The 25,471-nt window shown below is 41.1% G+C and overlaps 1 protein-coding gene across 2 annotated transcripts in view; it reads left to right on the plus strand.

Annotated features, from left to right (window-relative positions):
• The window catches only part of brpf1 (bromodomain and PHD finger containing, 1), a 72,760-nt gene that overhangs the window by 23,247 nt on the left and 24,042 nt on the right, over window positions 1-25,471 (plus strand). For both annotated transcript variants that reach the window (XM_079637715.1, XM_079637716.1), the window contains exon 11: window positions 6,967-7,236. In XM_079637715.1, the coding sequence (XP_079493841.1) occupies window positions 6,967-7,236 (270 nt within the window). The remainder of the gene's footprint in view (window positions 1-6,966; window positions 7,237-25,471) is intronic.

A 25,471-nucleotide genomic window follows, 5' to 3' on the forward strand; every position in this document is an offset into this window, starting at 1 on the left:
TAAAAAAAGGCGACGCAAGACGGCATTGAATGAAACGAGAGCGCGCGCCCGTTGTGATGCATGGATGTGCGCTGTGGTATAATGTGTTGCTATGACGACAGTCATTATAATGAAGGAAACGCCACAGAATAGAAATAAGATATAAAACTTGCTGAAATGTTTTCAGTGTGAGCATCAGTTCTTTTTGAACACTTTCATCTCGTTTTAACAAAACCGTGATAATATTGATAATCACAATAATTTTGCTCACTATAATCGTGATATGAAATTTTCATACCATCTCCACTCTTAACTAATGCTGTGAACTATGGGGTCAGTTGTAGCCTAGGCTTCATTAGCCTACTGTAATATTGAATATTGAAGGTAAAAATTAACTGATTTGTATACAAACACTTAAATTACACTTTTATTTATTTTTAATTTAATGTGAAATATAAACATTTAAATGGTGGCTGTCTTAAAAACCTGCCAGATTTATTCAAACATGCATTAAATATTGAAGAACATAAAAAATTATAATGAATATGTACATGGTGCGTATATTTAGCAAAATGCTCCTCTCTAGAGTTAATTTTTCTAGCCGACTAATGCGTTTATGGTCACTGGATATGGTTTTCTGAGGAAAATGTGACGTTACATGACATTGTTTATTTTACTGACGATACACTGATTGACGATTCCATGTGACATGATACATATTTCGATAAGTTGTACTCTATCTTTTAACACACTTTCAGACGCTCTTTCATGTTTATTTCACGCTGTAACCGGTATTAATAAGGCGGAAGAGAAGATCATGTGCTTCTCTTGAGCTGAGCTGCGCCAAAACAGTATTTATGTTTTTGAATTTCATAAGAAATGGACATAATTTGAAATCTGAGATTCATATTAATAGTAACAAAGCACAAAGATTATCGTGATTTGTTGGATGGGACGCGCGCTACAATGTTCGATTCATTCATCAACTAAACCGGATGACTAGCCTAACCGATTCTTGGGATTTAAGAATCAATATCGGTTCGTAAAAATGAGAATCGATTAAAATCGAGAAATCTATATTTTTTACCCAGCCCTAGTCATTACTGATCAGCCATTGGCTCTTTTATTTAGAAGGCGGGACTTATTCCGCCATGTTGCACTTTCTTCCATTTATAGTAATATGTGTCTTTCTGTTTAAAGTCTTTCACTTCAAAGGTTAGAACGAGCAGGGTATGTTTAAACTGGCCTAATGTTGAGATATTTTATGTGGGACGTTCAGTTATCAGACTGTGTTATGTTAAAATGCAGATATGCATATTAAATTGAATATGGACTCGTGCTGTTGTTTTAAAACTGCAGTTGTCTATGAAATCCACAGAGTTGACGCTGTACAGAGGCGGTGTCTCGATGAGCTGGTGACTCCAGGAGGGAGTTCGCTGTTGTCTTGCAGAAAAAAATTATTATTTTCAAGAATTAGAAAAATGAAGTGAAAGTCATGCAAAGGATTTGAGTAAATGTTATTAGATCTAAGAGCATCCTGAGGCCAGATGTAGAAACTCAGAAACAAGAAAGAGGAAGTACTGAAGTCAGGTGACGCGCTTAACAGGAAGACCAGCGAGGTGTGGCGATACCTCAACCAAAGCCACTAGAAAGCAAGTCTGCCAGGTTAGCGAAAGCAAGCACAATACCTGCTAACACTGCGGTGCGCAGAGGAGGAGACCAGAGCCAATGGAGGAGAGGCTTCACTACGCTGAAGAAACAACAACACTTCAAGTGGGAAAACAGATTCATGGGATTTTAAGAACCGATATCGGTTCGTAAATATGAGAATTGATTAAAATCGAGAAATCTATATTTTTACCCAGCCCTGCTAAATAGGGGTGGGGGAAGAAATCGATTCTGAATCGAATCACGAATGTCAAAAATCAATTCCTAAATGTTCATTGATAACGTAATGATGACGGAACGCAAAGACGCCATAACAGAGACGCATGATGGTCCGCCCGGCACCCTCTGCATTAAAGGGTAACTAAACACTAAACCAACTTTTTTTAGTTAATGATCTGTAAGAATGGAGCTTCATAAATGCTGTTCATTGATTCGAGTACTTTTTTTAACATTTGAGTATAAAGTGTTTTAATTTTCAAATATATGGTGTAAAAACGTCTGAGTGCTGCCCTCTTCAGGTTAAACGGAATCTCCTGAAGTAGGGGTACTCTCTGAAGTAGGGGTACTCTCTGAAGTAGGGGTACTCTCTGAAGTAGGGGTACTCTCTGACGTAGGGGTACTCTCTGAAGTAGGGGTACTCTCTGACGTAGGGGTACTCTCTGACGTAGGGGTACTCTCTGAAGTAGGGGTACTCTCTGAAGTAGGGGTACTCTCTGAAGTAGGGGTACTCTCTGACGTAGGGGTACTCTCTGACGTAGGGTTACTCTCTGACGTAGGGGTACTCTCTGAAGCATAGCATTTATATAGTTATTTAGATTATTTTGTGTAGCCTAGCTAGTTATTTAGCATAGTTGTTAGTGTTGTTAGAAGCATAGTTAGTTAGTAGCATAGTATTGCATCAGTTAGGATAGTGTAGATTTTTAGCTTTATCTGTGTTTAGTACAGTGGTTAGGCTGGTATAGGTGTAGTGTTGCCGGGTGCAACAGCACTGCTGGACTGCATAACTTTCCCCCAGACTTGGAAATTAGGCGCCAGTGTTTACATGCACTTGTGTGCCAAACGCTGCTCTTCTTGCATGGACTCCACAACCGCCGGTGCGTTTTGCTGGATTTTTTTTTTTTACATAGCGGCAAAATATGCTTAACGGAGGTCAATAGTAATAATAATCCACTCAGATACTGGACCCATTCTCTCTTGCGTGGCCGCTTCGCTAGCATCGTCGGATGCCGATCGCGACACCGCAGTTTGAGCTTGCGGCTCGAATTTATATGGTTTTGGCTCTATGTCCACAGACAATTCGTCCACTTCAGGGGAAGGTGGGGGAGAAAAGTCCTCGACTTTAAATGACCGCTCTGTTGTAAAGCTACTTGTGTCACTCCAGTCACTCTCCATCTTATCGAGTCTGACAGCAGCTGTCAATCACTCCGTCACTGCGGGTCTGTCAATCACTGCTTCACTGCGGGTCTGTCAATCACCCGCTCAGCCCCGCCCTCGGTTCGTCCGTTGGGCTCTGCCCACTTTTCCAGCATTTTTCAAATATTGCCAGTGGGTGGAGTCAGGCTCTGACCAGGGGTTTAGTTACCCTTTAACATCTAGCGTAACTTTGGCTTCTGTGAAGTTGAACGGAAAAAGGACCCGGACACTTCCTGCAAGTAGGGCTCCAGACTGCGACCACACTGGTGATGAGAGCTGCAGCTTCTGTTACATACGATACGAGAAACGGCAAACAAAGTGAAAGTTATGAAACCGGGCTATTTGTTTGAGCTTCTGCGCCGCGCGAGCTCAGAACAGGTTTACTCGCGGGCCGATATTCATCACGCGATACTGTTACTACACAGCGCTGGGAGATCCAGAGAGAAAGTGTTGGAATTCCCCGCAGAATTAATAACATCGCAACGAGATCTACCCTTCCACCCAACTTAGAAAAGCGAATTACAAACTCTATCGCAACATTTATTGCCAAACCACTTACATTTGTTTAATTAATAAAATATATTGGAAGTATTTTCCGGACTATAAGTCGCACTGGACTATAAGTTGCATTTATTTAGAAATATATTTACAAAATCCAAGACCAAGAACAGACATTTAATCTGGAAAGGTTATTCAGCTCCACAACAGCACACAGAACAACAGCTGAATAGTGTCCGGTGTGTTAGCGTAACACATTATCAGTTATTCAGCTGCACATTAGCATAAAGAACATATACCTGAGGCTGAATAGGCTAAACTAACATTAGCCAGCGAGTCCAGCAAGTTACCGGTCAGCAAGTTCACCAAGCTCCCGATCTCACTCCTCAACACTGAATACATTGAGTTCTTCCTCGGTGTCGCTTCTGAACAACTCCGCTAACTAGAGCGCCCTCTCGTGGCTGCAGACGGTAATGTTTTCTCTTGGTTCATCTCAGTCAGTATGAATTAATTTTGATGTATAAGTCGCACCTGACTATAAGTCGCAGGACCAGCCGAACCATGAAAAAAAAGTGACTTATAGTCCGGAAAATACGGTAAATTAATTTTGGCTCATTGCAAATACTTCGCTTTAAAAGTATCAAGTACCTAAAAAATCTGTATAGAAAAGATGCATTGTTAATCGTTTTATCATCGCATCGCAGTACTGAATCGTGATCAAACCGAGAGGTGCCTAGAGATAGTCCTAAAGCAGACCCGACGCCGTGACGCTTGGTTCACACATTGCGGTGCGTATTGTTGCCCATGCTAACATGTGTTCACTGCACATTGATGCGGTCCGGCAATGCATTCCTGGTGCATTGGTTTCATTGACATGAAAATTTAGTAATCTCACCATAAATGCATTTAATTAAATTATACTATTTTTCACAGTCATCTTTTTACTTTAAGCCCGGGGTAAAGCGAAGAAAACCGCACCTTACCTCAACAAGGAGACCGATAACGGGATGGCACTCGTCTCTTAGCGGAGCTGGACAAACAAGCTCTTTATGACCCACAGGATTTCTTGTATAAACATTTAAATGCAAAATAAAAGGTTGTAAAATTAAAAGGTATGAGTTGGCTGTTTTTTTTTTTTTTTTTCAATTGTAAGTTTTCATTTTAAATGTTTGCGATTTTAACAGTACTAAGTACATGTTTAAATGTTTTGCCAATTGCTTGAGCAACTTAATATATAAACCTATATAGAAGTAGCGCATTGAATGCGTTGTTTAAATGTATTGTTTAGTTATACAGTCGTTTATAGACGTATTCACGTTTACTGTATACAAAGAGAATCGTAATGCGGACAATTTTTTTTTTAATATATATATAAAAGTTGGTGAGAACTTTTGTATTTGAAATAAAAATAGTGTATAAATGTTGTGTTTGTGTATACAGCTGCGGATCAGTTGCGCACTGCAAACAAATCATGTGTGAAAGCACAATAGCGTCTCCTGCACCGCACACATACCGTATTTTCCAGACTATAAGTCACACTTTTTTTCATGGTTTGGCTGGTCCTGCGACTTATAGTCAGGTGCGACTTATATATCAAAATGAATTCATACTGCCTGAGATGAACCAAGAGAAAACATTACCGTCTACAGCCGCGAGAGGGCGCTCTAGTTAGCGGAGTTGTTCAGAAGCGACACCGAGGAAGAACTCAATGTATTCAGTGTTGAGGAGTGAGATCGGGAGCTTGGTGAACTTGCTGACCGGTAACTTGTTGGACTCGCTGGCTAATGTTAGTTTAGCCTATTCAGCCTCCCAGGTTAGTGTTAGTTAGCATGTTCTGTGTGCTGTTGTGGAGCTGAATAACTGTTAATGTGTTACGCTAACACACCGGACACTATTCAGCTGTTGTTCTGTGTGCTGTTGTCAAGCGGGTAATCCATCCGCCGGAAACTGAAGCCTCCCCGGGCGCCGCCATCGTAGCAGAACTTCACCTGCTGTTAGCATCCCATTGACTCCCATTCATTTTGGCGTCACTTTGACAGCGAATAACTTTACATCTGAGGCGTTTAAAGACTCCATTTGTCCATTATTTATTTCTAAAGAAACTCGACAATGTATAAAAGGCTCCATTACCTTGTACCTTACGCTATGGCCCCGTAGAAGCCGTTTTTGTAAAGATAGGCTAACGATTGTGTCATAACCACGTGACTCTCTGTCGCACAGTCGAGAAACTACCGTATAGACCGACGGAGAAGCAGGCAATCGGGGGGACGTGGAGCAAAACGTCTGATAAAGTCAAGAGAGAAGTGATAAAGTTGCTCCCGCTGCTAGCTCATGGACAGCTAATGCTCACGCTCTCCGTCTCTGCGAGATTCGGAAGGGAATGAATCAGATTTCTCTCCGCACAGCGACTAGAAGACTGACAGCTGTCAGACTCACGTCACATCTACGTCACCAAGCTCAGTTTGAGTCTGCGCTGTACGCCTGGCGATCAGGAAGTGAGTGCTTCAAATGGGCTTCACTTTTCTCCGTTGAAATCTATGGGGTCGCTGTGTCCAGATTATATACTTTCTATGGCTGTTGTGCAGCTGAATAACCTTTCCAGATTAAATGTCTGTTCTTGGTCTTGGATTTTATGAAATACATTTCTAAATAAATGCGACTTATAGTCCGGAAAATACGGTATGTTACTTTTCTAACTGTAGTTAGTGTGTAATGTTGCTGTTTGATCATAAACAACATCTGCAAAGTTACAACGCTCAAAGTTCAAAGCAAAAGGAGATATTTTATTTTACAGAAAATGCTTTAAGGACTACAACAAACGGCTGGTAGGAACTACAATAAGCTTCTTCGCGTTATGTAAAATTTACATAAACCCCGTCCCCGGGAACATGATTTATAGATTATCATGACAGAATATGCTAATCAATGACTAGAAGATAACTACACATAAACTACATAAATTCATCAACTAACCATTCAGAAATGTCCTGTTCTTCTACATGTTGTCTCTTCTTCTTGAGTCTCTCCATCTTTCTGACTCCGGTTTGAACATGAAAGGCTAAAAGTTTTAAACATTTTCAGTGGTATCTGTGGGAGGTAATCGGAGCTGCTAACACACACACACACACGCTCTTGAAGCTCCGCCCTCTGCGCCGGGAGCAGCAGCTCATTTGCATTTAAAGGGACAGACACAAAACGGTGTGTTTTTGCTCACTCTCAACAAGTGACAATTTTAACATGCTATATAAAAATATCTGTGGGGTATTTTGAGCTAAAACTTCACACACACACTCTGGGGACATCAGACTTACTTTACATCTTGTGAGAAGGGCATTATACCCCCCCTTTAAGTGATGTGATTGTTCTTTTTAAATGTACAAATGTCCCATCTTCTCCTCGTCTCTGTAGATCTGAGCACGTCGTCTTCAGCTCTGGCTCCTGAGGTCGGCCGGCGCACATCTGTCCTCTTCTCCAAGAAGAACCCTAAAGCCTCCGGGCCCCCCAAGCGCCCGGGCCGACCCCCGAAGAACCGCGAGCTCCTGCACGGGCCGGTGTTGAGCTCCAGTGCCATCGGCCCCCCGCAGCTTCCCTCGCTCCACCCGTCCCGCAAGAGACCCCACAGTCCTCAGTCCAGCTCCAGCTCGGAGACCGACAGCGAACACGACCACCTCATACTGGGTACGTGAGGCACACGCTCTACAGGAGCTCCTGACTGACAGCGAACAGCATACATGATTGAAGCGTAGTCAGCTTACAAATGATTCGGATGTTTACCAAACCATACTCTACTAAACATTTTATGTCAAGTCATCCTCATTTATATAGCGATTTTAACAATGTAGATTGTTTCAAAGCTGCTTTACAGAGATAAACGTATAATTTAAGGGAACAGATTGTTTTGGCTTTATAGCGGTTCTTGAATAATGTTATTTTCCAGCTAAAGTTAGTTTTGATTGATTCACTTCCGTTGAAAGGATAATTAGTTATTAAATTAGGGGCCGCTAAGATGACACCGTTCTCTCTACACAGACTTTAAACGTGAACCTGTGAGAAACACTGATGGCGCTCACGTGCGCATCAAGAATTAATTCTATAGTTATGTGCGTTTGAATATATGTTTGTAATTCTCTGCAAACCAAGCCTATACAAAATACTTGTCCTGCCTATAAATTTTATACAGAATTTTATTTTATTTTATCACTACGGGGGAGATACGCCACAATTATGCACCACAAATAATAGATAACGATGTCCAAATTCAATTAGAGTCGCTGTGCATTCGGCGAGTTTCCTCGTAAACACAGTGCCGGTTGTGTGTTGTAAACTGAGAAGTGACAGCAGCCTAATGGACCCGCAGTTGTTTGTGTCACCAATGCATTTGCACCCAAGGTAGACGCACTGACCCGGAGAAACTTAGACTGAAAAGGAAAACCGTGTGATTTGCAATGGATGCAAACGAAATGATAATACAAGCTTTTGCTTTCCACACCATCCACACACGATTCATATTAGATTTATTTCCACATTATGAATGAGGCGTGAAACCGATCTGAGAATATCGGAATCCATGTGCTTTTTTCCTGCTTGCATGAGGTTTGGGTCACCTGATCAATGTCATGTAAATGCAGGCAATTTCATACCTAAAGGTTAGTGATGTGCGATGTGTATCGTCTATGATAAAAATGTGGAATTTACATGATCGATTATGCGCGTCGCGTTTGTCTTTTTTTTTTTTTTTAGGGCTGTCAAAGTCAAAACGCAAAATCATATTAATGGCACAAATTTTTTTTACGCGCAATTAATTATTAGTATTTTTTTATTTTATTTATTTTTTTAAAGCGCCCAAACCTTATTTAGTTTCTGAGAATTGCCGGTACTGCTCTCCCAGCAGGCGTGCACACCTCTCTCTCTCTCTCTCTCTCTCTCTCTCTCTCTCTCTTTGAAACATGTCTCGTCTTCATGCTCTATGTTGACTATGGTTTCAATAATAAACATATATTTGCATAAAGCATCCATATTTATCCATGCCCATAATGATTAGAGTATTACATTCTTGAAAAAAAAATTTTTTAAGGTACATTTAGAACAAATAAAAAATGTGTGATTAATCGCAAGTTAACTCATGACAATCATGCGATTAATTACGAGTGATCGAGAGTTAACTCCTGACAATCATGCGATTAATTACGAGTAATCGCGAGTTAACTCCTGACAATCATGCGATTAATTACGAGTAATCGCGAGTTAACTCCTGACAATCATGCGATTAATTACGAGTAATCGCGAGTTAACTCCTGACAATCATGCGATTAATTACGAGTAATCGCGAGTTAACTCCTGACAATCATGCGATTAATTACGAGTAATCGCGAGTTAACTCCTGACAATCATGCGATTAATTACGAGTAATCGCGAGTTAACTCCTGACAATCATGCGATTAATTACGAGTAATCGCGAGTTAACTCCTGACAATCATGCGATTAATCGCGATAAAAAATATATATCGATTGACAGCCCTAATTTTTTACATGATATGGTTGAGCTGAGTATATCACCTGAGTAAGTGTGCTGTGTTTCCCGAATATCAGCACAATGTGATACTGAGTTTATAGAACAGTTTAATAAACAAAAAGCTAATGTTGTTGTTAATTTTTAGGCACAATATTCTGTATACATCTCTAAGCCACAGACAGCAGTGTTCGGTTCCCAAATGATTCTCAGATCTCCACAGTAGCTGAAGTTCATGTAGTGACGTTCACAGTTCAGCAGAATTCATCATCTGTTTTCGTTCTGCATTGAATCCTGTGGTTTTAACTGTTTCTATCATCGCTGAAATATTCATATTCACAGACTGACTATGAGGAAACTCCCACACTTCTCTGTGAGTCAGATGTTTTCTGTGAAGAGCTTTGAATGCTGGGAAATCCCCACCACCAGAAGACACAAGGATCAGAAAACAAACCCTGAGAAGTCACGCAAAAAATCACTATTTACTAGTTTTCTATTTCCGTGGAACACCAAGAAATGTTGATCTTCACGCGGCTCTTTTCCATAAGGCAGTTACTGTATATGATATTCACACAACCAACATTTTTTACCCTGTCATTCAAATGCATCACTTGTGACACGCATCACCAAATAATAATTAGGCATGTCAATTTACACCAAATTGTTATAAATTGTATAAAACCTCACAGGTTTGAAAATTTCAGCATCCCCACATAACAATTTATTAACTTAAATCAATGAAATAAATAATAATAAATGATACCTTTACTGTTTGTCCAACTTTATCAGCATTAAAACGGTTAACTCAAGTTAAGCGACATATACTATAGCAAATATCAACCGCTTGATTGTTTGTATCGTCACAAAATCTCGAATCTCTAAATCACTCAGCTCTAATCTGATAAATTAAACTATAAAGTGTGATGATATTAAAATATTATAAGCCATAACATCATGGTTTTCTGTAAAGCTGCTTTGAAATAATGTGTATTGTGAAAACAATATAAAATATAGCTGCAAGCAGCGATTACGGGCCCAAGCCGGTGGCACCGCCACCCTGGTGCCTTTAGTTAGACTAAAGGCACCGGGCTGGCGCTGCCACCGGCTTGGGCCCTCCATCGCTGCTTGCAGCTATATTTATTTATATATATATATATATATATATATATATAAAAAGCCGCCACCCCGTTGCCTTTCGGGTTCCTGTGCACGACGGGCAATAACGTAACCCCGCTCTGACTGTCGAGAAGAAGTCTGCTTTAGAGCTTGCATCAGTGTGAGTCTTTCTGCTCCCCTCCAAACACACACAGAAAAGGGGGGGGCTGTCTTGTGTGTGTGCCCTCCCTCCCTCCCCCCCTCCCCACACACACACACACACACACACACACACACACACACACACACACACACACACACACACACACACAGAGAATGGCAGGGGGAACTCTGTCAGAGAGAGACAAACCCACATTCAAACCAAAATATCTGACTTCCTGTTGGTCGGAGCTAATGACTGTAAATGAGAAAGTTGTCCGGATCGATAAGCACAATATACAGACCGAGTTTTGTGACTGTAGGTAAAAATAACCCCCCCACTTTAGTCAAAAGTATCTTGAAAGTAACACACTTCCTGCTGCCAGTTGGTGGCGCTATAACTTTGACTCACAATAGTCACATCCATGTGATCGCCCTCTTACAACAAACACACTGCTGAAGTTTCATCAAGATCAATAAATGTATGAAGACGTTATAACACATTGTGTTTTTCTTTTCTCGCCATAACTTCGTTTCCTCGCCACGGCCAAACCGTTCGAGATATCAAAAATCCGTCCGCAATTTAGCGTCCTCAATGTCTTGACTTCATGCTGACCGAGTTTGGTGGCGATAGGATAATTTTTCTTGGAGGAGTATATCAAATTCCAGGGGCATGCATTTTCATACAGCCCATAATAGCCGACTTCCTGTTGGACTGGTGTAAAACTTAGAGCACGAAAGTTGTTCGGCCCGATTAAATCTATATGTGTACCGAGTTTCATATTATTACATGCAAACGTGTTTGATATATGGACTAAGTTTTTCGGACCACGTTCAAGGGGGCGCTGTTGAGCTCCCCTGCCACGCCCGGGTACCAGCTTCAGCCCAGCCCTGATGGCCGCAGGTTCTGACCTGTGTGCAAAGTTTCAAGAGTTTTCGAGCACGTTAAGGGCCCCAAAAGTGCCCGAGAAGTCCCACACAGCAGAGAAAGGGTTAAAATAAAGCCCCCCTCCTCTCTCACACACACAGACACTGATAGAGAATAGGCAAAATTCCCATCAAATCACATTCAAACCAAAATATCTGACTTCCTGTTGGTCGGAGCTAATGACTGTAAATTGGAAAGTTGTCCGGCTCGGGGAGATAAATATAAATACCGATTTTTGTTACTGTAGGTAAAACTAATACCCCATTTTTGACTAAAGGTGGCGCTACTGAGCCCCTCCACCGCGCCCGTTTCTGAAACTTCACACATGCCTAGTACCTAATAAATCTGATATGCATGTTGGGTTTCATGCAATTTGAAGCATGTTAAGAGCCTCAAATGCACCCAAAAAGAATATAAAAGTTTAAAGCGTTGCCATGGCGACAGTATTTAAGATATCAATAATCCTTTCACAGGTCTACATCTGCCGTGTGTTTACATTATACAGATGAAGTTTGAAGCAAATCGGGTAAAAATAAGAGGGTGATTTCAAAGCATTTTGAAAGTGACACACTTCCTGCTGCCAGTTGGTGGCGCTATAACTTTGACTCACAATAGTCACATCCATGTGATCGGCCTCTTACAGCGAACACACTGCTGAAGTTTCATCAAGATCAGTTAATGTATGAGGATGTTATAACACACTTCCTGTTTCCAATATTCGCCATAAATTCGTTTCCTCGCCACGGCCAAACCGTTCGAGATATCAAAAATCCCCTCGCAATTTATCATCCTCCATGTCTTGACTTCATGCACACCGAGTTTCGTGGTCATCCGATGAATTCTCTAGGACAAGTGTTTCAAATGCCAGAACATGCGTTTCCATACAGCCCATAATAACCGACTTCCTGTTGGACTGGTGTAAAACTTAGAGCACGAAAGTTGTTCGGCCCGATGAGATCTATATGTGTATCGAGTTTCATATTATTACATGCAAGCGTGTTTGAGATATGGACATGTTTTTGAATCCCATTCCAGGGGGCGCTGGCGAGCCCCCCTGCCACGCCCGGGTCCCAGCTTCAGTCGGGCCCTAATGGCCGCGGGTTCTGACATTTGTGCAAAGTTTCAAGAGTTTTTGAGCACGTTAAGGCCCCCAAAAGTGCCCAAAAGGTAGTAATATAATAATAATTAAAGCTGCAAAGCAGCGATTGCGGGCCCAAGCCGGTGGCACCGCCACCCTGATGCCTTTAGTTGCACTAAAGGCACCGGGTGGCGGTGCTACCGGCTTGGGCCCTCCATCGCTGCTTGCAGCTTTAATTATATATATATATATATATATATATATATATATATATATATATATATATATATATATATATATATATATACATATATATGCTTGGAAACATCACAGTGGAGCGGTGCTTACTGTGAACGGTACGAACTGTAGAACTGACTATTTAAAAAGAGCAGTGTAATTTTTTTATGTTAGGTTGACTATTTTATTATTAAATTTTATTAAGGCTATAATGAACATGCTGCGATGTTAAGATTGGAATGCTGTGTGTGTGTGTGTGTGTGTGTGTGTGTGTGTGTGTGTGTGTGTGTGTGTGTGTGTGTGTGTGTGTGTGTGTGTGTGTGTGTGTGTGTGTGTGTGTGTGTGTGTGTGTGTGTGTGTGTGTGTGTGTGTGTGTGTGTGTGTGGCTCGATCGAATGGAGACATAAAAACATACTCCGTCATTTTGTTCACACAGGACATCATTCAAAGTGTTTCTCTATATTTGTGTACACTCGCAATAAAGCACAACATTGTGCTTTTGTTAAACTATAAACTCTTGTCAAACTGTAACCTACAACTGTCACCCAACCAAAATATCACACACACACACACACACACACACACACACACACAGAATGGGAGAGAGACAGAGAGAGACACAATCCACATTCAAACCACAATATCTGACTTTCTGTTGGTCGGAGCTAATGACTGTAAATTAGAAAGTTGTTCGGCTTGATAAGATCAATATACACGCTGAGTTTTGTAACTGTAGGTAAAACTATAACTAAGTTATAACACACTTTATGCATCCTTTTTTAATCATAAATTTGTTTCCTCGCCACGGCCAAACCGTTCGAGATATCAAAAATCCCCTGGCAATTTATCATCTTCCATGTCTTGACTTCATGCTGACTGAGTTTCGTGGTCATCGGATGAATTCTCTAGGAGAAGTGTTTCAAATGCGAGAGCAAGCGTTCTCGAATCAACCCGTAATAGCCGACTTCCTGTTGGGCTGGCGTAAAACTTGACCTAGGGAAAGTTGTTCGGCCCGATTAAATCTATATGTGTACCGAGTTTCATATTAATTCATGCAAAGCGTGTTTGATATACGGACAAGTGTTCGAATCCCATTCCAGGGGGCGCTGTCGAGCCCCCCTGCCACGCCCGGGTACCAGCTTCAGCCTGGCCCTGATGGCCGCGGGTTCTGACCTGTGTGCAAAATTTCAAGAGTTTTCGAGCACGTTAAGGCCCTCAAAAGTGCCAGAGATTTTGCGCACAGCAGAGAAAGGGTTAAACTAAACTAGCCCCCCTCATCACACACACTCACACACACAGAGGGGCAGAGGGAAAATGCTCCAAAAAGTACACATTCAAACCAAAATATCTGACTTCCTGTTGGTCGGAGCTACTGACTGTAAATTAGAAAGTTGTCCGGATCGAAGAGAAGAATATACGTACCAAGTTTGGTTACTGTAGGTAAAACTAATACCCCATTTTTGACTAAAGGTGGAGTTACTGAGCCCCTTACCACGCCCGTTTCTGAAACTTCGCACATGTCTATTAGACAATAAATTTGATATGCATGTTGAGTTTCATGCAATTTGAAGTATGTTAAGTGCCTCAAATGCATCCAAAAAGAATATAAAAGTTTAAAGCGTTGCCATGGCGACAGTATTAAAGATATCAATAATCCTTTCACAGGTCTACATCTGTCCTGTGTTTACATTATACAGATGAAGTTTGAAGCAAATCGGGTAAAAAAAAGAGGGTGAATTCAAAGCATTTTGAAAGTGACACACTTCCTGCTGCCAGTTGGTGGCGCTATAACTTTGACTCACAATAGTCACATCCATGTGATCGGCCTCTTACAGCGAACACACTGCTGAAGTTTCATCAAGATCAATTAATGTATGAGGATGTTATAACACACTTCCTGTTTCCAATATTCGCCATAAATTCGTTTCCTCACCACGGCCAAACCGTTCGAGATATCAAAAATCCCCTGGCAATTTATCATCCTCAATGTCTTGAGTTCATGCACACCGAGTTTCGTGGTGATTGGTTGAATCGTCTAGGAGGAGTATTTTAAATTCCATTGCATGTGTTTTTTAAACTACGCCAAATAGCCGACTTCCTGTTGGGCTGGGGTAAAAAGTCAGAGCATGAAGGATATATGAACCGATGAGATCTATAAGTGTACCGAGTTTCATATTATTTCATGCAGGCGTGTTTGATTTATGGACCAAGTTTTCGGACCCCGTTCCAGGGGGAGCTGTCGAGCCCCCCTGCCACGCCCGGGTACCAGCTTCAGTCCGGCTCTAATGGCCGCGGGTTCTGACATTTCTGCAAAGTTTCAAGAGTTTTTGAGCACGTTAAGGCCCCCAAAAGTGCCCAAAAGGTAGTAATATAATAATAATAATAATAATAATAAAGAAGAATAATCCGAAGGAAAACAATAGGGCCTTCGCCTTTTCAAGGCTTGGGCCCTAAATATATATAAATATAGCTGCAAGCAGCGATTACGGGCCCAAGCCGGTGGCACCGCCACCCTGGTGCCTTTAGTTACACTAAAGGCACCGGGCTGGCGCTGCCACCGGCTTGGACCCTCCATCGCTGCTTGCAGCTATATTTATATATATATATATATAAAAAAAGCCGCCACCCCGTTGCCTTTCGGGTTCCTGTGCACGACGGGCAAAAACGTAACCCCGCTTTGACTTTCGAGAAGAAGTCTGCTTTAGATAGGGCTGGGCATCGTTCAAAATCTTTCGATCCGGTGCCAATTTCGATACCTCAGTTTCGATACCGGTTCCTAACTAGGGGTGTGCCGGTTTCAGAATTGGTGATGACGGTTATGATGTGAGTCAAATGTGACGGTTCGTAACATAACCGTCGTTTTTTTTTTTTAAATCCTTAAAAAAAAAAAAGCAATGAACATGCTTTGTTTTAAATAAATCACACACACTAAACAAATCCTTTTAAAAACGTAGGCTGCTTAAATTATATAAGAGCTGCATAAAAATGAATGAGTAGGCCTAAATTACAAATGATAAAATCTACATACCTTTATCAAAGAAAAAAAAAGTCGAACAACGATTGTTGTGATAATACCTTAATTAAACTAACTAAATACAGGAAACAAAAAAAGTGCAATGACATTTTAAATTCCTAATCTTTTTCGACTTCAAAGTTCCGTGACAGGAACACCAACATGTTCACTTTACTCGGTTTTAGTGACGATCTGACAGGGGTGGCTATGTTACCCGCAGTGCTAAAAACTCGCTCTGATGCTGTGCTTGTAGCACAAATACACATGTATTTACGTGCCAATTTTGCTAAGAGCGGATAGCGTGTGTCTCCCCACCATGCTAGTGGATTAGCCGTAGAGTCAATTGGTTCTTCTTGGAGATAGCGGGTTAACTCCGTGTCAGCGCGCGCTCTGATCGGTAAAGGGGCAGATATTTCAGACCTCCGTTTATTAGGGAGATCTCCAAGATTTCTCAAAGCCGCACCCGTCTAGAAAGGATGTAGCAAAGATATTTAATGCTAATGCATGAGGCATAGGCATAGTTTCATTCATTTACGATGAGATGCGCTCTAGTTCACAACGCAATGCAAGTGAACGCGGCGCCTCAATGTCACGGTTATTATATTGTCTGCTATATTATTAAATACATGCAATTGGTTGATGAAACATTTATTAAAATTAAGGGACAATTTGTACAAAACGAAATTCGCTTTAAGGAAAGGCTTACAAAGCAAAACTTATATGAAGTGGTAAAAATCATTTCTGACGATTTACAAAACAAAACTTCATTAAGTGGTAAAAACCATGTCTCCTGATGTATTGCGCATATTATGATCCTATCTAAAAAAAATTTATTTTTATTTTTATTTTATTTTATGTTTGTAAAAAATATTTGAATAACACGGTTTTGGCGGTTATAGAGTTCTAATGACGGTGTTTAACTATAACCGTCGGTCTCACGGTTATATACTAACCGTCACACCCCTATTCCTAACGATACTTTTTTCGATACCAATTTTATGAAATCTATTTTAACAAGATTACATAACATATTACCTCAGAAAAACTTTTATTTTTTATTTATTTTTATTTTTTCAGTTTGACTCATGCTCTTTAGCCAGTGCACAAAGGAATAAAAAATGTTTTATAAAGCGCTCATGCTCACCAAAGCTGAATTTTTGAATAAAAAAATACAGTAAAACTTTAGTAATATTGTGAAATAGTATTACAATTTAAAATCGTATCTAATATATTTCAAAATGTAATTTATTCCTGTGATGTCAAAGCTGAATGTTCAAAATCATTACTTCAGTGTCACATGACCCTTCAGAAATATGAAAACAGTTTGCTGCTTAATATTTTGGAAACTATGATAATTTTTTTCATGATTCTTTTATGAATAAAAAAATCAAAAGAAAAGCATTTATTTAAAAACGAAATATTTTGTAACATTACACATGTTTTAATGTCACCTTTGATAACTTTAATGCATCCTTACTGAAAAAAAATTCTGACTAACCAACACATTTTTGAACGGCAGTGTACATTCAGTAGGTTATTATTTATTGCAATATAAACACTGTCCGAGTGATCAACAAGATATCTCTTCATTTACCAGTCGAAGACGGAGCAACTTTCTGCTCTTATGTTTACTCCGTGCACTGTCAAGGTCTTCATCGTGTTTGTCGTGGTGCCGGTCTTTGCAGCAATTATTTTACCGCAAATACAGCATCGCGCGCGGTTGGCATCGAGCCTGGAGAAATGTACCCACACTTTTGATCGATTTTTCCACATCTTTAAGGTATTATGTGTGTGTGCTCGCGTCTCATATGAGTGTGCGCGGAGAGTTCCGCGTGTTTCGTGTGAATAGAGTTTGTGTGTATGTGCGTGAGCGACTTTATGTGTGTCGTTGTGCATTTCATATGTATTTGTTTGAGCACTGACGTTGACGAGTTAACTCCTTATAGGTATCGAAATCTGGAACCGAACAACATGTCATTTTTCGATACTCGATAGTATCGAGGCAATTCGTTCGGTACCTAAAAAGTATCGAGACTCCGTGCCCAGCCCTAGCTTTAGAGCTTGTATCAGTGTGAGTCTTTCTGCTCCCCTCCAAACACACACAGAAAAGGGGGGGGCTGTCTGTGTGTGTGCCCTCCCTCCGGCCCGGTGATATCTAAATGTGTACCGAGTTTCATACTTATTCATGCAAGCGTGTTTGATATATGGACAAGTGTTCAAATCCCATTCCAGGGGGCGCTGTCGAGCCCCCATGCCACGCCCAGGTACCAGCTTCAACCCGGCCCTGATGGCCGTGGGTTCTGACCTGTGTGCAAAGTTTCAAGAGTTTTTTGAGCACGTCAAGGGCCCCATAAGTGCCCGAGAAGTCCCACACAGCAGAGAAAGGGTTAACATAAAGCCCCCCTCCTCTCTCACACACACAGACACTGAGAGAGACTGGCAAAATTCTCAGATTTTCTCCCATTCAAACCAAAATATCTGACTTCCTGTTGGCCGGGGCTAATGAGTGTAAATTAGAAAGTTGTCCGGCTCGAGGAGAACAATATCCATACAGATTTTTGTTACTGTAGGTAAAACTAATACCCCATTTTTGACTAAAGGTGGCGCTACTGAGCCCCTCACCACGCCCGTTTCTGAAACGTTGCACGTATCTACTAGCTTAAAAATGTAATGTGTCTGTCGAGTTTCATCCAATTTCAAGCATTCTAAGAGTCTCAAAAACATCAGAAAAAAATATTAAAGTTTGATGCGTTGCCATGGCAACAGTATTTAAGATATCAATAATCCTTTCACAGGTCCACATCTGCCGTGTGTTTACATTATACAGATGAAGTTTGAAGCAAATCGGGTAAAAATAAGAGGGTGATTTTAAAGCATTTTGAAAGTGACACATTTCCTGCTGCCAGTTGGTGGCGCTATAACGTTGACTCACAATAGTCACATCCATGTGATCGGCCTCTTACAGCGAACACACTGCTGAAGTTTCATCAAGATCAGTTAATGTATGCAGAAGTTATAACACACTTCCTGTTTCCAATATTCGCCATAAATTTGTTTCCTCGCCACGGCCAAACTGTTCGAGATATCAAAAATCCCCTGGCAATTTATTATCCTCAATATCTTGACTTCATGCACACCGAGTTTCGTGGTGTTTGGATGAATTCTCTAGGAGGAGTATTTCAAATGCCAGAACATGCGTTTTTAAACTACCCTAAATAGCCGACTTCCTGTTGGGCTGGCGTAAAAAGTAAAAGCACGAAGGATATATGAACCGATGAGATCTATAAGTATATCGATTTTCATATTATTACATGCAAGCGTGTTTGATTTATGGACCAAGTTTTCGGACCCCGTTCCAGGGGGCGCTGTCGAGCCCCCCTGCCACGCCCGGGTCCCAACTTCAGCCCGGCCCTAATGGCCGCGGATTCTGACCCATGTGCAAAGTTTCAAGAGTTTTTGAGCACGTTAAGAGACCCAAAAGTGCCCGAATAGTCGTAAGAAAAATAATAATAAATATATATATATATATAAATAAATATAGCTGCAAGCAGCGATTACGGGCCCAAGCCGGTGGCACCGCCACCCCTGTGCCTTTAGTTGCACTAAAGGCACAGAGGTGGCGGTGCCACCGGCTTGGGCCCTCCATCGCTGCTTGCAGCTATATTTATTTATATATATATATATATATATATATATAAACCGCCACCCCGGTGCCTTTAGGGTTCCTGTGCACGACGGGCAATAACGTAACTCCGCTTTGACGGTCCAGAAGAAGTCTGCTTTAGAGCTTGCATCAGTGTGGGTTCTGCAAAAGTGCGCAACGAGGGCACATATCAACCACAAAGTATGCGTGAGCACCCTTCTGAAACCTAAAATGAAAAATTAGACACCCTACAGTCTCATGGAACGGACACATGAAATCAGCAGCCATTGTAAGTACACAACACCGAAAATTCCTATGAAATGTGGAATATATATTCATTGAAATTACTGTACTTTAAAACACTTGTTTAAAAGAAAAAAACACATGTATACATAGTATAAAACACTAGATGGCACAATATACCTATTTTTAATAGAGTCTTTCTGCCCCCCTCCCCACACACACACACACACGCACACACACACACACACACACACACACACAGAGAATGGCAGGGGGAACTCTGTCAGAGAGAGACAAAACCACATTCAAACCAAAATATCTGACTTCCTGTTGGTCGGAGCTAATGACTGTAAATGAGAAAGTTGTCCGGATCGATGTGCACAAAATACATACCGAGTTTTGTGACTGTAGGTAAAAATAACCCCCCCACTTTAGTCAAAAGCATCTTGAAAGTAACACACTTCCTGCTGCCAGTTGGTGGCGCTATAACTTTGACTCACATTAGTTACATCCATGTGATCGGCCTCTTACAACAAACACGCTACTGAAGTTTCATCAAGATCAGTTAATGTATGAAGACGTTATAACACATCGTGTTTCTCTTTTCTCGCCATAAATTCGTTTCCTCGCCACGGCCAAACCGTTCGAGATATCAAAAATCCGTCCGCAATTTAGCATCCTCAATGTCTTGACTTCATGCTGACCGAGTTTGGTGGCGATCGAAATAATTTTCTAGGAGGAGTATATAAAATTCCAGGGGGATTCGTTTTTAAACAACCCATAATAGCCGACTTCCTGTTGGACTGGCGTAAAACTTAGAACACGAAAGTTGTTCGGCCCGATTAAATCTATATGTGTACCGAGTTTCATATTATTACATGCAAACATGTTTGATATATGGACCAAGTTTTCGGACCACGTTCAAGGGGGCGCTGTTGAGCTCCCCTGCCACGCCCGGGTACCAGCTTCAGGCCGGCCCTGATGGCCGCAGGTTCTGACCTGTGTGCAAAGTTTCAAGAGTTTTCAAAGCACGTTAAGGGCCCCAAAAGTGCCCGAGAAGTCCCACACAGCAGAGAAAGGGTTAAAATAAAGCCCCCCCTCCTCTCTCACACACACAGACACTGAGGGCCCTATTTTAACGATCTGAAACGCAAGTGTCAAAGCGCAAAGCGCAAGTAACTTTGTGGGCGGATCCCGGCGCTGTTGCTATTTTCCCGGCGGATAAATGACTCTTGCGCCCAGCGCAAATCTAAAAGGGGTTGGTCTGAAGTAGCTTCATTATTCATAGGTGTGGTTTGGGCGTAACGTGACATAAACCAATCAGAGCGTCCTCTCACATTCCCTTTAAGAGCAGACGCGCTTGTTCCACGGCGGATTGCTATTATAACGGCGGATTTGCCAGCGCACGCCAGGAGCAGTTCACAGCCAAAGAGACCGACGTTCTCGTCAGGGCCGTAAAACACAGAGAGAAGTGACAATGGGGATGATGGGAGAAACCCACCCAAATTAGCTTCGGTTAAACAGGCGTATCTTTTTCACATCTTCACGGACACAACCTCCCTCGTGTGTTAATATTTTTCCTTGTAATAATGTATGATTTGCAAAAATGAAAACTGCTGCGTCTGTTTATAATTATTAGAGAATCAAAGTGTATGCGCGTTAACACACTGCATATGGCCAAGCACGCGCCCTTAAAATACCATATCACTAACGCGCAACGCGCCACTGTCTTTAGACTGTTTTTTTCCTGGTCTGTGGCGCTATTGCTTTCTAAAACTGGAAAATAGCACCAGGGCAGTTTTGCGCCGGAACACGCCTCCTCTTTGCGCTGAACCGCCCCCGCGAGCGCAAGTTCATTCCCTAATTTACCGACGTGCGTCTGTGGAGGGAAAAGTCCGCTGTGCGCGGGTGCAAAATAGGAATGATACATGCGTCGGTGTTCAAAGTCAATTGCGCTGGGTGCAAGATAGGGCCCTGAGAGAGACTGGCAAAATTCCCATCAAATCACATTCAAACCAAAATATCTAACTTCCTGTTGGTCGGAGCTAATGACTGTAAATTAGAAAGTTGTCCGGCTCGGGGAGATAAATATAAATACCGATTTTTGTTACTGTAGGTAAAACTAATACCCCATTTTTGACTAAAGGTGGCGCTACTGAGCCCCTTACCACGCCCGTTTCTGAAACTTTGCACAAGTGTACTAGGCAATAAATGTAAAGTGTCTGTCGAGTTTCATGCAATTTCAAGCATGCTAAGAGTCTCAAAAACTTTAAAAAAGAATACTAAAGTTTGCTGCGTTGCCATGGCAACAGTATTTAAGATATCAATAATCCTTTCACAGGTCTACATCTGCCGTGTGTTTACATTATACACATAAAGTTTGAAGCAAATCGGGTAAAAATAAGAGGGTGATTTTAAAGCATTTTGAAAGTGACACACTTCCTGCTGCCAGTTGGTGGCGCTATAACTTTGACTCACAATAGTCACATCCATGTGATCGGCCTCTTACAGCGAACACACTGCTGAAGTTTCATCCAGATCAATTAATGTATGAGGATGTTATAACACACTTCCTGTTTGCAATATTCGCCATAAATTCGTTTCCTCGCCACGGCCAAACCGTTCGAGATATCAAAAATCCCCTGGCAATTTAACATCCTCCATGTCTTGACTTCATGCACACCGAGTTTCGTGGTGATTGGTTGAATTTTCTAGGAGGAGTATTTTAAATTCCATTGCATGTGTTTTTTAAACTACGCCAAATAGCCGACTTCCTGTTGGGCTGGGGTAAAAAGTCAGAGCACGAAGGATATATGAACCGATGAGATCTATAAGTGTACCGAGTTTCATATTATTACACGCAAGCGTGTTTGATTTATGGACCAAGTTTTAGGACCGCGTTCCAGGGGGCGCTGTCAAGCCCCCCTGCCACGCCCGGGTACCAGCTTCAGTCCGGCTCTAATGGCCGCGGGTTCTGACATTTGTGCAAAGTTTCAAGAGTTTTTGAGCACGTTAAGAGACCCAAAAGTGCCCGAATAGTCGTAAGAAAAATAATAATAATAATAATAATAATCCGAAGAAAAACAATAGGGCCTTCGCCTTTTCAAGGCTTGGGCCCTAAATATAGCTGCAAGCAGCGATTACGGGCCCAAGCCGGTGGCACCGCCACCCCGATGCCTTTAGTTGCACTAAAGGCACCAAGGTGGCGGTGGCACCGGCTTGGGCCCTCCATCGCTGCTTGCAGCTATATTTATTTTTATATATATATATATATATATATATATATATATATATATATATATATATATATATATATATATATATATATATATATATATATAAACCGCCACCCCGGGGCCTTTAGGGTTCCTGTGCACAACGGGCAATAACGTAACTCCGCTTTGACTGTCCAGAAGAAGTCTGCTTTAGAGCTTGCATCAGTGTGGGTTCTGCAAAAGTGCGCATCGAGGGCACATATCAACCACAAAGTATGCGTGAGCACCCTTCTGAAACCTAAAATGAAAAATTAGACATCCTACAGTCTCATGGACTTAACGGACACATGAAATCAGCAGCCATTGTAAGTACACAACACCGAAAATTCCTATGAAGTGTGGTATATATATTCATTGAAATTACTGTACTTTAAAACACTTGTTTAAAAGAAAAAACACATGTATACATAGTATAAAACACTAGATGGCTTTCGATGGCTAGTCTTTCTGCCCCCCTCCCCACACACACAGACAGGGGGCTCCGTCATTTAGTTCCACTAAAGGCACCGGGTGGCGGTGGCACCGGCTTGGGCCCGTAATCGCTGCTTGCAGCTTTAATTATATATATATATATATATATATATATATATATATATATATATATATATATATATATATATAAAATAATTAAAAAATAAATAAATAATAATATATATATATATATATATATATATATATATATATATATATTATGTAAATTCTTTTTTCCCCCTATTTTTAACATATTATTATTATATATATAATAATATATATATATATATTATTAACATTTTTGGATGCTAAACTATTCTTTATTATAGGCTTTGTACTTTGTACACTTTGTACACTCACGTTCCAATATAGAAAAATTATCCTCTTCAAATGCGCAAAAATGTGCTTGGAAACATCACAGTGGAGCGGTGCTTACTATGAACGGCACAAACTGTACAAATGACTATTTAAACAGAGCAGTGTAATTTTTATATGTAAGGTTGACTATTTTATTATTATATTTTATTAAGGCTATAATGAACATGCTGCGATGTCAAGATTGCAATGCTGGAATGCTGTGTGGGTGTGGGTGTGGGTGTGTGTGTGTGTGTGTGTGTGTGTGTGTGTGTGTGTGTGTGTGTGTGTGTGTGTGTGTGTGTGTGTGTGTGTGTGTGTGTGTGTGTGTGTGTGTGTGTGTGTGAGAGGCTCGATCGAACAATGGAGACATAAAAACATACTCCGTCATTTTGTTCATACAGACCATCATTCAAAATGCAAAGTGTTTCCTTATATTTGTGTACACTCGCAATGAAACACAACATTGTGCTTTTGTTAAACTATAGTGATGGGCAATCCGGCTCTTTTTCGTGAGCCGGCTCGTTTGACTCAGCTCACTGAAATGAGCCGGCTCTTTTGACTCACAAACGGCTCTTTAAAAAATAAACGTTTTAACTCCCTGAAAGTCCACCGCACAACAGTGCAACGTGAATATTCACATTTTTTATTGTCCATAACAACCCGAAAAATTGCCTGCTTGCCTTGCACATCTAATTAATGTGCAAAGTTTTCCGACAATTTTTCTTAGGCCTAGGCCTACCTTCTTTTTTTATGTGGATGTTTTTGAGCTTGTAGAAGTTAGCTCTTACGTTCTTCTGAACATCTTGCGCTGCCTTTGCCCGATTTCATTTCTGAGTCATATCCATAATCTGCCTCTCTTTTAAATGTTCCACAATTGGTAGGCTACAATTACTGGTTGTTTTAAAATATAACTAATATCGAAACAAAATAACCCAGTCAGTCTCATCTACGAGACTTTTAGGCCTCCTCCTGACAGCTCGGCTCATACAGTAGCTTGCAAGTTTGCTTAGTGGCAAACTTTCTTCATTTGATTGGTTTAACCGCCATCCGCCCAAATTTAATTAAAATATTATTTTTTGTCACGCCATCCGCCCGATCAGCGGTTTATCCGCATATAGTGTGTGTGTGTGCGTGCGTGCGTGCTCAGCCCTCCCTCATGCAGTATAATTGGTTGACATCGCGTGTTTGATTGACAGGAACAGAGTGTGAGGCTGATCAGACAGTCGAAACGAATGTGTGTGCGCCTTTAGGCCGATAGCCTAATTATTTTGTTGTGTTTCTTTGAATTAGTCAATTATTTTAAATAAAATTAAAATAATTCATTATTTCTTTATTACATAATGATTTAATTTCTATAGGCTATATATTTTTAAATAGAGTCGGCTCTTCAGATATGCGAGCCAGCTCCCGTCGTTCACCTAAAAGAGCCGGCTTTTAGATCCGGCTCATTCGCGAACGACCCATCACTATTAAACTATTAACTCTTGTCAAACTGTAACCTACAACTGTTACCCAACCAAAATCACACACACACACACACACACACACACACACACACACACACGTTGGTCGGAGCTAATGACTGTAAATCAGAAAGTTGTCCGGCTCGATGTGCACAATATACATACCAAGTTTTGTGACTGTAGGTAAAACTAACCCCCCCACTTTTGTCAAAAGTGACACACTTCCTGCTGCCAGTTGGTGGCGCTATAACTTTGACTCACATTAGTTACATCCATGTGATCGCTCTCTTACAACAAACACGCTACTGAAGTTTCATCAAGATCAATTAATGTATGAAGACGTTATAACACATCGTGTTTCTCTTTTCTCGCCATAATTTCGTTTCCTCGCCACGGCCAAACTGTTCGAGATATCAAAAATCCGTCAGCAATTTAGTATCCT

Source organism: Phoxinus phoxinus (assembly GCF_949152265.1).
Source record: "Phoxinus phoxinus genome assembly, chromosome: 15".
In the NCBI taxonomy this organism is placed as follows: Eukaryota; Metazoa; Chordata; class Actinopteri; order Cypriniformes; family Leuciscidae; genus Phoxinus; species Phoxinus phoxinus.